Source organism: Cheilinus undulatus, linkage group 13, assembly GCF_018320785.1.
Source record: "Cheilinus undulatus linkage group 13, ASM1832078v1, whole genome shotgun sequence".
NCBI classification, from domain to species: domain Eukaryota; kingdom Metazoa; phylum Chordata; class Actinopteri; order Labriformes; family Labridae; genus Cheilinus; species Cheilinus undulatus.
Window position 1 is genome coordinate 44,281,521 of NC_054877.1, and position 15,038 is coordinate 44,296,558.

The window sequence follows — 15,038 nt, forward strand, 5'->3', positions numbered from 1 at the left end:
GTATAAAGTTTGGTGGAGGGGGGATTTTGGTGTGGGCTTGTTTTTCAGGAGCTGGGCTTGGCCCCTTAGTTCCAGTGAAAGGAACTCTGAATGCTTCAGCATACCAAGAGATTTTGGACAATTCCATGCTCCCAACTTTGTGGGAACAGTTTGGGGATGGCCCCTTCCTGTTCCAACATGACTGTGCACCAGTGCACAAAGCAAGGTCCATAAAGACATGGATGAGAGAGTTTGGTGTGGATGGACTTGACTGGCCTGCACAGAGTCCTGACCTCAACCTGATAGAACACCTTTGGGATGAATTAGAGCGGAGACTGAGAGCCAGGCCTTCTTGTCCAACATCAGTGTGTGACCTCACAAATGCACTTCTGAAACAATGGTGAAAAATTTCCATAAACACACTCCTATACCTTGTGGAAAGCCTTACAAGCAATACATCATTACATATCATAACCAACACAATTATAGGGTAGATGAATTAAACTAGGGATGAAAGATTTGGAAAATAATATATAATTGCGATTTTGGCTCATGTAGTAAATTTGCAGATAGTGACAAGTGACAGAGAAAAATTTCCCTTCACTTGGCAGAAACCTGGAGGCAAACCTTCCAAATGAAAATGTTTTAAAAAAAAAAGTTTTTCCAGGCTTTAAAAAACCCATTTTGATATGGAACATGATGGGTCATTTTGTTGGTAGTGAAAGACACTGAAAATGGAGTATTACTCACACAGGTTATCAGAATGTCTTGTAACATCACTTAGATGGTCATGAAACTTTTCAAACATGTTTGATATTCTCTTAAATAAACCAAAGCCAACCTAAGATGAACTTGATTAATATTTCTTTGTTAAAAGCTCCTGGATGGGAACTCAGACGGCGTCTAAACCCTGTGCGGCGTTGTCTCTGCGTGACGATTATCTGCAGTATCAGCTTTGTTTACTCTCAGTCTGTGTGATGGCTGCATTTGTACAGTTAAGCTCTCTGAGCAGATGGAGCTCAAGATCAACTGCTGATAGAATTAAACAACTCTTAGGAGTCCCATTGATATTTGTACAGAGACGCTCTGTCGACATGTTTCAGAGCTGCTGGGGATCACGGACCAATCACAGCACAGTATTTAAAAGTGTCTTTATCAAGCTGAGGGAGCCCGGCGGGGAACAGGAGGCATAATCTGAACTGTTGGTGGAGCTACTCTCAAATCCAACACTTTGCTTCGCTGCATTATTACTTAAACATTTGTTTACTCAACAAAACAATGAAGGCAACACTAGTGTGATGGTAAACCTAACTCACTACTCCCTGCAAACCACAAACAAGTGTTAGTAGAAGCATTATCGTGATTAATGCTGGATGGAAGCATAGGTAAAGGGCTGCCTGCCGGGCATCGCTGCCTGCCACACCTTCAACGGTGCTTTTAAGGTTATCAGTCAGGGACCACCATTTATTGATGAGCTGCTCCATTAACCCCAGAACATCTCCTGGTGGTGGATCAATAATAGGAACGTCTCCTTACAGCCCCCTGCAGCTGTCCCTAGGACCCTTATCTTCCCCATTGAGCTAGAAGCTTCCTTGCTTCCTCTCTAGAAGCTTCCTGATCTTTGATTTACTGGGTCTGGGATCTTTAACTCCCACTCTTCTCTGTGCACAAGATTGAATTTTTTCTGATATCCAATACACCAGTGCCTCCAAACTCATTTCAGCCAATGCCAGTACCCATACCAATATACTGTGCCTGTTAAAAGCATGCAGCCTCTTGGATGTTTTACCCTTTTACTGATTTCATAAATCAATCATGGTCAATATAATTTGGCTTTTTTTCACAACATTACAATGAAAACTATGTTGGATTTAGGTCTGGGCTTTGGCTCGGCCACTCCAGAACATCCACCTTGTTGTCTTAAAACATTTCTGTGCAGTTTGCTCTGTATGCTTTGGGTTGTTTTCTTGCTGGAAAATAAATCTCATCCCAAGCTGCAATTCTCTTGCAGACTGAATAAGACTGTCCTCCAGGATTTTCCTACATTTGCCCTCAGTCATTCCTCCCTCTACCTTTACAAGCCTTCCAGGGCCAGCTGCAGAGAAGCATCCCTACAGCATGATGCTGCCACCACCGTGCTTCACAGTGGGGATGGTGTGTTTGTGGTGATGTGCAGTGATTGTGTCTTTTCTCATGGCCGAAAAGGACCATTTTGGTCTCGTTAAACCAAAGAACTTTCTTTCACTTGACCATGGAGTCTCTCATATGCCTTATGGTGAACTCTAGTCCAGATTTAGTCTGAGTTTCTTCAACAGTGGCTTTCTCTTTGCCACTCTCCCATAAAGCTTTGACCGGTGAAGAACCCAGCCAACAGCTGTTGTATGCAGAGTCTCTCCCAGTTTGTACCTCCTTCAGAGTAGTCGTAGGTGTCTTGATGGCCTCTCTCACTAGTCTCCTTCTTGCACGGTCACTCAGTTTGTGAGGACGGTCTTTTCTAGGCAGATTCACACATGTACTATATTTCTTCCTTTTGTTGATGATGGATTTAACATAACTTCTTTTCCCTGACTTCTACTTTCAATAACCTTTTCTCTGAGTTGCTTGGAGTGTTCCTTTGTTTTTTTATGGTGTAATGGTAGCCAGGAATATTGATTAACCAGTGACTGGAGCTTCCAGACACAGGTATCTTTATACTACAATCACTTGAGATACATTACACGAACTCAGGTGATCCTCATTTCACTAATTGTGAGACTACTAGCACCAATTGGCTGGACCTCTGTGAAATTAGGTCAGTCAATTTAAAGGGGGTGAATATTTGTGCAGGCCTTTTTTGTCATATTACTTAATTGGCATTACTTTCTATAAATCAGTTTTACTTTGACATTTTTTTTTTTGTTATTTATTTATTCATTTATTCTTTTTTTTTGGGGGGGGGGGGGTTATATTGATCAGAATCCTTTGCATATGCGCTGTAAATCCCCCCTAATGGCCACATTTTTATTTTAGATTGATTTAAATTTTATGCATATATTTCTACAAAACTGGAAAATATACAATTAAAAACTATTTTAAAATACATATTTTTTTGGGAGGCATCTCACAACACCTAAACTTTAAAGTGTGTTTTAAGAAAAAAAGTTTCTTTTTTCATCCTCAAATCTTAAATCATGCTCAAAGGACTGAATTTTTAGTTATGTAAAACATATTCAAATATTGGCATCGGCTAAAATGAGTCTGTAAATATCGGCATATAAAATATCGGAAAAAATCCAATATCATGCATCCCTATTCGTGGCTATATCTAAAGGTAACTACTACTGTAACTATAATTACCTTGATATGAGGGACTTTGACCTTGCTTTTGGGACTAGGGTCATCTACAAGGGCTATGTGCATAATCCAATTCTATCTTGATACTATTGACCCCTTACTTACTTTTAAAATAAGATTTTAATCATTATATAATCACTAAAAGTCATCTTAGGAGTCTACCTTATATTTGATGCTAATTTATAATGACTTTATCTTGATGCTCCTAGGAGCACAAGCCCCAGGCAGTGGCCTACTTTCCCTAATCGTGAAACCACCTATGGTTATTCTGATAAGCAAAGTCCTGATTGTGCACGTGAATAAGGCTTCTCTGTACCGGACAAACATCATAAATAAACAGATTTCAGACACTTCAAGGCTTTCCTTTCACGCACTGCAGACACAGATGTCTGATATTTGGATCTTGGGAATTAAAAACATAAGAAAATGTCAGAGGTGGATGTTTTTATATCAGTGTGTTTCCTAATGATGAGAAAAGTCTTAATTTTAAAGATGAATCATCAGACATGAGAGTGAATCTGCAGTGATTTTTGGAGCTGGTTTCTTCAGGGCTTGGACTGAGGCCAGTTCAACTGTGCTTCAAGTATATTTGGTGACTTTATACTCACACACTCACGCAGCAGAGTAACGAGGCGGTGGGGGAAATCCTCTTTGAACCGGAAAACTTGAAGGCTCCAGCCTCTCTCACCACACGATAATGGAGCTGTGCGGCTCGTTAAAAAGGCGAGTGAAGGCGTCAAGCCAGAATCAATCAGTCTCCTGCGAGTTCTCCACCTGATTCTGTTAAAGCCTTTTCATAAAGAACAGACTTAATGCAGCAGCGGGCAGAGAGAGAGACAGAGCACATCAATAACTGAGTGAATATTAAGGAATGAGGTGGTCTGATCGAGCCTTGGTCGTGCTGCTGCAGCTGTCAGCGCGGTCACTCTGAGATGGCTCATGCTTCAAAGTCACTGTTGCATATCAGGGCTGCACCCTAGTGCTAAAAACGTGAACTGATGCGCGGATAATCCTTTAAATGAAGGTCTGCAGGGTTGGTGCACGACGAGCGAGGTGACTTTATTAGTCTAGTGGCTTCATGATGACGCCTTGATGAGGCCCCTCCCTGCTGTGTCAGACACAAGTCTTCAAAAAGTGACAAAGATCTGGTGTGAACAGTGTTTGCATGCAGTTTGGACAGAATAAACTGGGTTACATTTGTATGTAAAGTAGCTGAGATAAAGGAGAACATTATTTGTGCTTGTAGCAGTGAGACACTGACAGAGCGCTGCGTGGGAAGATAAAAGCACATTTCCTTTCAGAGGAGTAATTGCTGTGTAAGCGTTCCTTCCTGATCCTTCTATGTGGATGCGAATAGATTTATTGATCCAGTGCAGTTTTTAAGAGCACAAAGGCTGTTTTTTTTTGGTTCTGTTTTTTTTTAGAGGCTACATCCATGAAGTCAGTGGTCAATCCGATTTTAACAGAAACATTTATCCGGAGCCAAGACAATTATTCTGCCTGCAGAGATGCACACAGGAGGAAGCAGATGTGCTCACTCTGTGCAGAGAACAATCTTTGTTTATGAATCTTTAAACTTTAAAAATAAATTTTGGTATTAGGATGTAATTACAGATTTGGAAGGGCTCCAGGTGGCGGTAGTGAAACAGGCTGCAAAGGCAGAAATGTTTTCTGTCCAGGCTCACTAAAGTTTTCAGTAGAAAGAAAAATTGTTGTGGTAGTCTGACTAAGGCTCCCTTAACACTAGATGGCTTTAAGCCTGCTTTTAGGTCCGCTTTGCCCCCTCCCATTAACATAGGGGCAAGACCAAATCTCAGGGCTGTCAGAAACCATTATGGTCCAAATAATCCTCAAGTGTGTGGTGTCAGCACATCAGAGCCTCCCTGATCAAGCATGTTTGATTTTCATGATTCCAGATCAGACCAAGGAGGGGGTATCCAAAGTATGTCTAATGAATCCATGAAAGCTTCAGGAGCATCTGTATGACAGTGTGTTTTAGAAGAGCATGCAAGTGTTGGACATCATGTTGCAGTGCAAAGCATAACTATCCACACCACATCATTAAAAGTGTCTTCTCCTGCCCTGATTATTTTCAGTTTCCCCTCATAAATACTGTGACATCTATATCTAGAGCAGTGTTACTCAACCCTGCTCAACCAAAGAGCCAAATAGTTGAAAAATACCTTTGCAAGAGCCATAATCTAAGTGGTGAAGCAAAAACAGCTTGAAGTAAAATAACAATAAGTTAAAGGTGGCAAAAATGGTCAAAAAGCAACAAAAATGGGTGAAAAGAGTGAGGATGGGTAGGAAAAGCGGAAAAGGGGTCAGAAAATAGCAAAAAGTGGGTGAGAAGTGACAAAAAAATGAGTTATAGGTGACATGAAATGGTCCAAATGTGGCAAAAGTGACATAAATGGGCCAAAAACAGTCAAGAGTGGCAAAAATGGGCAACAAATAGAAAACAAGTGGTTTTTTAGTAGCAAAAGGTAGCTTGAATGGGTGAACAATGGCTACAAAAATGGTGAAAAAGGGCAAAAATGGGACAAAAGTGGCAACAAGAAGTGGCTAAATCGGCAAGCACTAGGAAAAAAGGGTGAAAAAAGGGTGAAAATTGGGAGAAAAAATGGTGAAATGGGGCAAAAAATTGGATAAAAGTGGCAAAAAAAAAAATTGTCAAAATGGGTGAAAAAGTAAGAAAAAGGTATATTGAATGGCAAAGGTAGCTTAAATGGGTGAAAAGTGGCAAAAAATGGTGAAAAAAGGGCAAAAAAGTTTCCCTTTTTTAAGATTTTCTGGGGGAATAATATTTAAAATGAAGACATAAAAGAGCCACAAATAATCACAAAAGAGCCACATGTGGCTCCAGAGCTGCATGTTGAGTATCGCCGATCTAGAGAGAGAGAGCATGTGATGCATTGTGCCAACAAATAAGTACTGTTTGTTTTTGTTTGTTTTTTTTTAGATTTATTTTGGGCCTTTATTAGATAGAGGAGGACAATGGAAAGACTAGGAAACATGGACAAGAGTGGGTAAAGACATGTTCAAAAGGCTACAGGCCGACTGATGGCTCAGACGAGGAGACAGAAAGGAACCTATCAGTGTTCAGCATGAAAAGAAGTGATTTTCTTCTGGCGAGATTATAAATTGGGGTAAAGTGAAGTGAATGAGTACTTTGCGGTAAAGTTTGCTCTCCTGGTGTCACATTTACATCCAGCTCAGCGATGACTGAAGGCTGGAAATGAGGAGCAGGATAAGCTTTAATTTGGAGATTTAAATGCTTTGTGATGTAGGAAAGATGAAAGAGAAAAATGCTCTGTAAATGAGGCTTAAACCTTTCTGCCTGGTTGAACCAAAAAGGATTAAGTCAGACAGGATCAAGATTTGCCTGTCAGAACCTGATGATTGAACATTTACATCGGGACTGAACCCAAAGAGAATATCGATAGATGAAATGTTGGACCAGCAAATTACACAGGTATTTAGATCAGGATTATGTTGTGTTGCATCCACAAGTTTGGGCAAATTAACTCACATCCTTTAATGTTTGCAGGAAATGGCTCATTACTTTCTCCTCTCTGAATAAGTTCCCAGTAAGCACTGCTGCCTTTACACGCTGTTGTTTGATGTATGGATAAAAAGTCCTCAGAGCAGTTCTTCGTATTCAACTCTGAAGTGGAGCTGATGTGAAGGACAGCAGGAAGAGAAGAGGCATTCACTGTTATCTTCATCATCACAGTCAAAGTCGATCGGCCTGTGAATATTTTACATTGTGTCAGCACTCACCTTAATGAAAGGCTCCTTCCAGCCACTTAACATGGAGGTTTCTGAGCCTCGACTGTATCTTTACACGCTTTTTCTCCTGCAGCCTTCTGCAGCCTTTTCATGGATCCGTCTTTGTTGTGTTAATGTGAAATGATAGCCGACTGCTTTTGTTCGACATCCTTTAAATGCCACGCACACATAAATCTTTGTTTATGACAGACGGCAGCCTACGTAAAGCAAAGAGAGAAGATTCAGCTTGGTTATGTTTAAGTGTTTAAGTGTATCTTTAAAAACTTTCCCTTTCACATGTTTGACATGAGTTTTCTGAATGTTTAAAAGGACCTTATGGTGCTTTAACTTTATCTGTTTGTGAGCTGATGTCATAAAAATAGATGGTCAACCCAAAATACAGATGCCCTGATTGGTCATTATCAGCCATTTTCACTTAGAGTGGTTTCACATTAGGGACCTTAGTCCAGATCCGGGAACACTTTCCCCCTCAGTCTGGTTTATTTCATCAGTGTGAACAAAAGTGTACTATACATGGATGATGTGTCCAAGTTCACTGGAAGAGGTGATCTCAGTTATGGTTTAGGTCTACTTGGGCATGGTACGGGGGCCATGTGAACACAACTATGCTTGCAGATTCAGACCAATATTACAGCTTATATTACAGCCAATATGGCCAATATTTACAGCTAATATAGGCCAATACTTACAGCTGATATTGCCAATATTTACAGCTGATACAGGCTGATAATTACAGCCAATATGGCCAGTATATACAGCCAATACAGGCCAAAACTTAAAGCAGTGTAAGCAGAAACTAACAGCTAATGCAGGCCAGTATTTATGGCCAATATTAACAGCCAATATGGCCAGTATCTACAGCTAATATAGGGCAATACTTAGAGCTGATATTCTCAGTATTTACAGCCGATACAGGCTGATAATTACAGCCAATAATGGCCAAAACTTACAGCAGTATAAACAGATACTAACCACTAATGTATGCCAGTATTTATAGCCAATATTAGCAGTCAGTATGGCCAGTATTTACAGCTAATATAGGCCAATATTTACAGCTAATATTGGCAATATTTACAGCTAATATAGGCTGATATTGATAGCCAGTTGAGGTTAATATCAACAGCTGATATGGCCCATATTTACTGCCAATAAAGGCAAAAACATTCAGTGGTATAAGCAGATACTAACAGCTGACATAGGCCAGTGTTTATGGCCAATATTAACAGTAATTATGACCAATATTTACAGCTAATATAGGCTGATATTTACAGCCAATTGAAGTTAATATCAACACCTGATATGGCCAATATTTACAGCCAATAGAGTAAATATTTATGGCCAATATGGCAAAAATTTTACAACCAAAATGGCCAGTATTGACAGCCAATATATGCTTATATTTACAGCTTAAATAGGTCAATGTTACAGCCAGTCCAGGTCAGTATTTACAGCTTATAGTGGACATTATTACAGCTGATACAAGCGATCAGTTAAAGCTTATATAGGCAGATACCTACAGCTGATATAGGCCAGTGTTTACGGCCAATACTGACCAATATTAACAGTTTATTTTGCCAGTATTTACAGACAATTTACAACCAAAATGACCAATATTTATAGCCAATATAGGCTTTTATTTACACCATATATAGGTTGATGTTACAGCCAATCTAGGTCAGTATTTACAGCAAATAGTGGTCAGTATTACAGCTGATATGTGTCAATAATTACAGCTGATATAGGCCACTATTTACAACTCGTATAGGCTGACATTTACGGCAAATATTGTTCAATATTTACTGCTGATATAGGCAGATATATTTTCAGCTGATTTATGGCTTGTAAAAATATCACAGAAATGATCATATCAGTCAGTACCAATATCATGCCTACAAGATTGTGCATCCCTAACCTCCAACTGAAGCAGCTCAGAGGATGAAATGCCCATCTAAGCAGGTACAAGGTGTTTTTGAATGAGAATGGAGGATTTAGAATTCACTTTACAATTCTACTTGCAGAGTAGTAGCTGCTACTTCAGCATGTTTGCGTTCACATGTGAACCCATGAAAGGATACTTGGACTACCACTCAGGCACGAGTGCAGTGTGCTTGCCCAAAACTGTGATATTCCCCCAGTTTTACACCAAAAGAACATCAGCTTCTACCATTAACTACATTTTCACTTTAGACAGCGTTATCAATATCCACCCTGATTTTTGCAATGGCTGCATCTCTACCCCCAGAGCTTTGGCTTGCATGGCGCCCCAGTGCTTGTGTTCATGATGACCAAATGAACCAGACTTTGGGGTACAAGTGCACTTGGATCCAGACCTGGGTCCTTCATGTGAAAAAGCCTGAACATAAAAATAAAGTGTTTCCCACTGCTGCACTTGTTCGATGATCTCTCTTCTAAAAATGCATCTTGGGGTTCAAAAGGCTGAGAATTCAAGTGACCTTCTGTTTCTGTTAATATGTAAATAAAGGCTTTGTTTGTGTCTTTATGTTTATCACAGATCTATCTGCATACATTTACAAATCAATCATATTTAAAAACCCTCTGTACTCCCACATCAAACAGTTTGGGTGCCAAGAAAGCGCCCTTAGAGTTCAGTGTCATTATTGTGGATCTGACATGTTTGAATTCATGTTCTCATCCAGGATTCTCTCTCTTTTCAGATCCTTTCACACGTCGATCAAACCCTGAAGGACTATGACCCCGAACTTGAGGTGATCCGTCTGGAAGATCTGTGAGCTGTACGTCAGAAACATGAGGACTACTTTACAGGTTGTGGTGTGGCTCTGTGTGGGCCTGTCGGTGGATTCTTTGTCACTGAATGGACGGAGGATAGAGTCAGGACGAGGAGAGGGGCCCGAGGTGGCCCTCAGAGGAGAGAAGCTGCTCAAACGAGTGAGACGAGGTTGGATGTGGAACCAGTTTTTCCTGCAGGAGGAGTACACGGGCAGTGACTACCAGTACATTGGGAAGGTAAGAGCTGGGACACTGCTGAAGTTCATGACATTTAGATGAAAAAAATTCCTTTATTACAGTAATGCTGGCTTTTTGACAGACATTACTAGGTTTAAAAAACTGTGAATAAAATCATGAGAGCTTTGCTAGAGTTGTGGCGAGCTCCTTGTAGTGTAGGACAGTGATAAAGCTCTATCAGAGGTGATTTAAGGCGGTCTTTTTCTCATCTTGGCATTATAAAGAAATCATGTGTTTTATATTATCACCAGTCTTTAATTCTGTAAATTTTGTAGTTTAGTCATGTGACCATTGTGGATAAGGGTCAGCCAATAATGATTTTTTTTCAAGCGAAATACTGATGCAGATTATTCATAGTCCATGGATCTGATAACTGGTTTCATGAATCAGATGCATTTATAGTAAAAATGGGTAATTAGTAAGTTAAAGTCATTCAGGGGTTAGATTTCTAACATACAACTTTTTAAACTCAGATTTTTTTTTCATAAATTTACGAGAAAAAAAACTTCATTTTTGTGTTTAAAAAAAAATTATATTTACAAAGAGAATATCTAAATTAAAGAACTGTTGAAGTCATAAATTTCTACTTTTTCAACTTGCAATCTTTGAGTTTGTAAAGTCGTAAATTTATGACATTATTTTGTCATATGAGCTCATGAATCAGATCTAAAAACACTGGTTGAAATGCCCGGGTTTACAGAAATGTCTCTTCTATATCCAGATACTCATAGTAATGTGATAATTCTGGACTAAAATCACAAATATTTCCTTATTGATTAGTTACAGTGAAAGGTATAATGTTATCAGGAACTCCACTTCAGTATTTGTGCAAAGAAAATGGCTTCATCTGGTATGACTTTCTACCATGCAGTCGGCGTTATCCTACAGTTTTCAATCTCAAAATGTTGCTTTTCTTCATCAAAGATGCCGTGTTACCCTATGACCATCTAACATGTGGCTTATGCCAGAGGATGAAAGGTTATGTTAATGTTGTTATGAGATTAAGTTGAAATTGACCACATGCTATGCACTTCCTTTTCCTGCTTGGATTGATCTGCTCTATGTGGATCAAAATGTTTAGGCAGTGGCTGCTGCATACGCATCACTGAACAGACAGAATATGTGGAATTTGAGGGTCAGTGGAGCCAGTTGGTAAATGAAACTCCAGCTACAAACATCTTTTACAACAAGAAAAGCTGTCACTGTTTTTCTTTGCTCTTTTTTTAATATAGAAACGTTGTTCAGCTCTGATCAAACTGGTTCTATAGCTGCATCCACTCTAATCACTTCATCATCCATCGTTGTTTAGAGGCTTGCAGTCACTTCTAAACCCTGAATGTACCTGCTGCCTCTTCCTCTTTAAATGATGCTGATTCATCCGGTTGTTCTCAGAAACAGCTCTATGGCCATGTATGACTTCACAACGAGGAATATGACTCTGGTTAGCTTTGCTCTCAGTACTCAAGAACGGTCTTCAAGACCACATTTTGAATGTCTTTGTCTTGTCTCAGACTGAGTGGACTCAGGATTTTCCATCAAGACCGGTCAAGACCAGCAGTGATCTGCTATTCTTCAACTTCATTAATGTGTTAATAAGGAGAAGCACTCGCTAAAACAACAAATAGCCACACCTGCAAAATCTCAGACATCAGTCTATCTATTTCTGACAAATCTAGATAAACATCTCATTTACAGATATTTAAAATGATTAATGACTTGTCAATGGCTTTTAAATACATACAAGGATTTATTTATGGCAAATAGTTAGTTGAACAAATTTGTTAAGATTTTTGAATTAAGATTCAAATATGTACAAGCTCTTGTAAAGTATTTTTCTAGTGAGTCTGTGTGCATCGCTAGTGAGGTTGCAAGATGTGCAAGGGGTGCAAGAATGCTGACTAGACATGATCAGAGTATAAAATATGCAGGGATGTATGCAGATGTACATGAGGGAGATGAGACAAAGATCAGTTACTAGAACTAGTGAAAATGTGCAGATGAGGAGATGCATTTTACCACTGCGAGTTTTCTCAGTTACAGTAAAGCAGTGCAAAATTAAAGAAACAGGGCTAAGATATTTGTTCTCCTGACCCTGGACCAGTATAAGTCCTGGAACGAGGGAAGGTCCATCCCTATAGTTCGATCTGCAGACCTGATTATCTGTCGCAGTCTGTTCCTGTCCTGGGATAAACGGTGGGATGGTGATGGATGTGCAGGGAACAGACTGTAAGCTGTTAGCTTTGTTGGATGGATCCACCTGATGACAGCATGGGATCTTGATAATCCATCTGCTTTGCAAGGCTATAAAATATAGACCTGTTGCCCTGTTTTGTTGTTTATCATTTTCAGATGATCAATCTGATTAAATGATTTGTCAGATAACCTAATTTTGTAAGAGCACACACTGTAGGAGATTTTGAGGCTCCCTCCCAGAGCGTGACACCAGAGAGAGCTAATCAATAATTTAAATGATCAGTGGGTCACAGCGCTGTGAGTCAGAGAGCTGGTAGAGCTGCAGCCTATATTAAAGCTGTAAATATGACTTTTAAAAATCACGTGTAATGTGGCGTTAGGTGCTGCAGAGTTAACAAAGGTTACGTGGGGATTCTGGGCACTACCAGCTGCTGTATGAAACACCAGGAGTTTCTCGCTCAGGCCTATTAGCGAGGTTCGCACACAGAGCGGCGTGATGAGAGCCGAGCTGCTGTTTGATCAGCAGCCAGATGCCGGGAGGTGTTGTGCTGCTCCGTATGAGGCCTGCTGTCTGACAGCAGCACAAAACAAAGTCAGCTCTGTAACAAACAGCTCTTCTTCGTGACGGAGGTAAACACGCCGGATCAGCACACTCTCCCTCCCTGCTGGGGTGTTGCCGTCGCGGCGGGGGGGCTGCTGGCTGCTTCTGATATGCTGCAGTGACGGCGGGGTGGTTCATTGAAAGATCACTGGAGCAAGATCATGGTTAGAGAACATTCATACGTGTTTTTTTCCTCATACCATGTAGACTCTAAAAATCAATGGATAAAATCTATCCTGATGCAATTTGTGCTCGTTGAGTCACAGAGCTGCAGCTCAGGAAGCTTCACCTGCAGACGCTCTCGGCTTGACATCCTCCTCTCACATGGAGGAACAACAAAGAAACAACTCCAGGCTGGTTTCATCAGTCCCATCCGTGTTTGGGAGAAAAACATCTGGAAAGAAAAAGAAATAATTTAAGTCAAGCATGAGCCTTTAAATTTATACAGTGCAAGCTTATCTAAGTCAATAAAACAGAGTAAATGATGACAATGAATTAGCATATTTGATAAATAAACACTCAAAAAATTAATGACCCAAAACAGCCAAATCAGAGAAATGATTTCTAAACACCAGGGGCCCAATTTTGACGCTGTAAAGTGCGTTGTCTGAAGAGTGTGGCACACAGCGATTATCTTGCCTAGTGAGCCTGCCTGTAGCTTCTTTTTAGCCTGGTGTCTTTTTATGTGCACATTTTCCTTATTTATTTAAATCCATTTAACCAAGAAATCCACATTTAGATAAGGAATCTTATTTACAAGAGCATCTCAGCCAAACAGGCAGCAGCACAGAGACACACACATCCAAAAACAGAGCAGATTACAAACACAGATCAATGAAATCCTCAGTCACGGAGCAGAGAAGTCATCAGTTAGATCTACAACGTTGACAGTTTTGAGCTGGAGAGATCCTAAACATGGGTTCACATTTTCCACACTTACACCACCAGGTAACTCAGGATTTCTCCTGCTCAAAACTTTCCAGTGAAGTTTCTCTGCTCTCTCTTTCAGCCCGCCGACTCTCCATCTGTAGAAGTTCTTCTTCGGTGAACTCCGGTTCATACAAATATCCTTTCGTATCCTGAGTCAACGGCACATAATCATCACTCTAATCGAAATCACTCGTATTGCCTTTGTTTTAGCTTGGTGTGGTGTTAGTATTCCTGTAGAAGCCTGCAGACTCACACAGCTGATCAGAGGATAACAGGACACAAAGGCGAAAGGAGACAAAAAGACAAAAGCTGCATTGTAAATTAGTGCCTGTGACAGAGGGGTATTTTGTGGGATGAATAAATCGCTTTGTATGTTTTAGACGCACCGTTTCTTGTCCCATTTTTACGTTAAACTCATTAAACTACACGGATAAAACGTACCCATCTACAGCCACTATGCCAAGAAGCCCCTGACTGCAGTGTGCAGTTTAGGCGGTGCTCAATGTTCGGCGTATGACTCCACCCATCTCAACGTTCCATAAACCAACATACAATACAACTTCATTTGAATTGCAACTGCTTTTTTACCCTGTCTCCTGCTCTACTCCTGACTTGTAATTTCTCCCGGTTATCCCCCTATTTTTAAGTGTGGTTCTGTCATCTCTTATATTTTTCTAGTCAAAACTTTATATCCAAACCTCAAAAACATCCACCCCTCTCCCTGTAGTTGGTTTGATCCAAAGACACTGCATGAGATCCCCTCTGACTGCAGGTTACAAAGACACGTGTGTTACTTGTTGCTGAAGAGTTTATTAGAATATCAGCTCTTTGTCAAAAATGTGTCAACATGATATGTGATGTTATAGTGGTTGGTTAAAGAGTTTATTCATCCTGTGGTTTAGCCCTGTTCTCGCTATCTAACATAAGTTCGGACATGCTTTGACGTAGCATCCTCTAATATTCATAAGGAGACTAAACAGGTCAATGAAATGATTTGGCTCGAAAAATTAAAAATGAGCCAAAATACACATCTTTATGCAGTTTCATGCCAGTCGCATCGACAGAACACAAACTGGTTCAAGAATTACCGTACACAATGCAAAGAATGTGCCTAGGTATACGTAAGGGTTAATGCAAGTTAGAACTGTGTTTGGTCAACATGTCTTGATTTGGGACAACACCCAGAAAACAGTCAAAATCAAGCACTTATATTTAAGACAGATCA

At 40.2% G+C, this 15,038-nt stretch overlaps 1 protein-coding gene across 1 annotated transcript in view; it reads left to right on the forward strand.

The window, feature by feature from the left end:
- Positions 1 to 15,038, forward strand: part of LOC121520480 (cadherin-6-like) — a 170,750-nt gene that overhangs the window by 55,897 nt on the left and 99,815 nt on the right. Inside the window, exon 2 of the mRNA XM_041803944.1 lies at positions 9,780 to 10,089. Within this exon, the coding sequence (XP_041659878.1) occupies positions 9,871 to 10,089 (219 nt within the window). The 5' untranslated portion in view covers positions 9,780 to 9,870. The remainder of the gene's footprint in view (positions 1 to 9,779; positions 10,090 to 15,038) is intronic.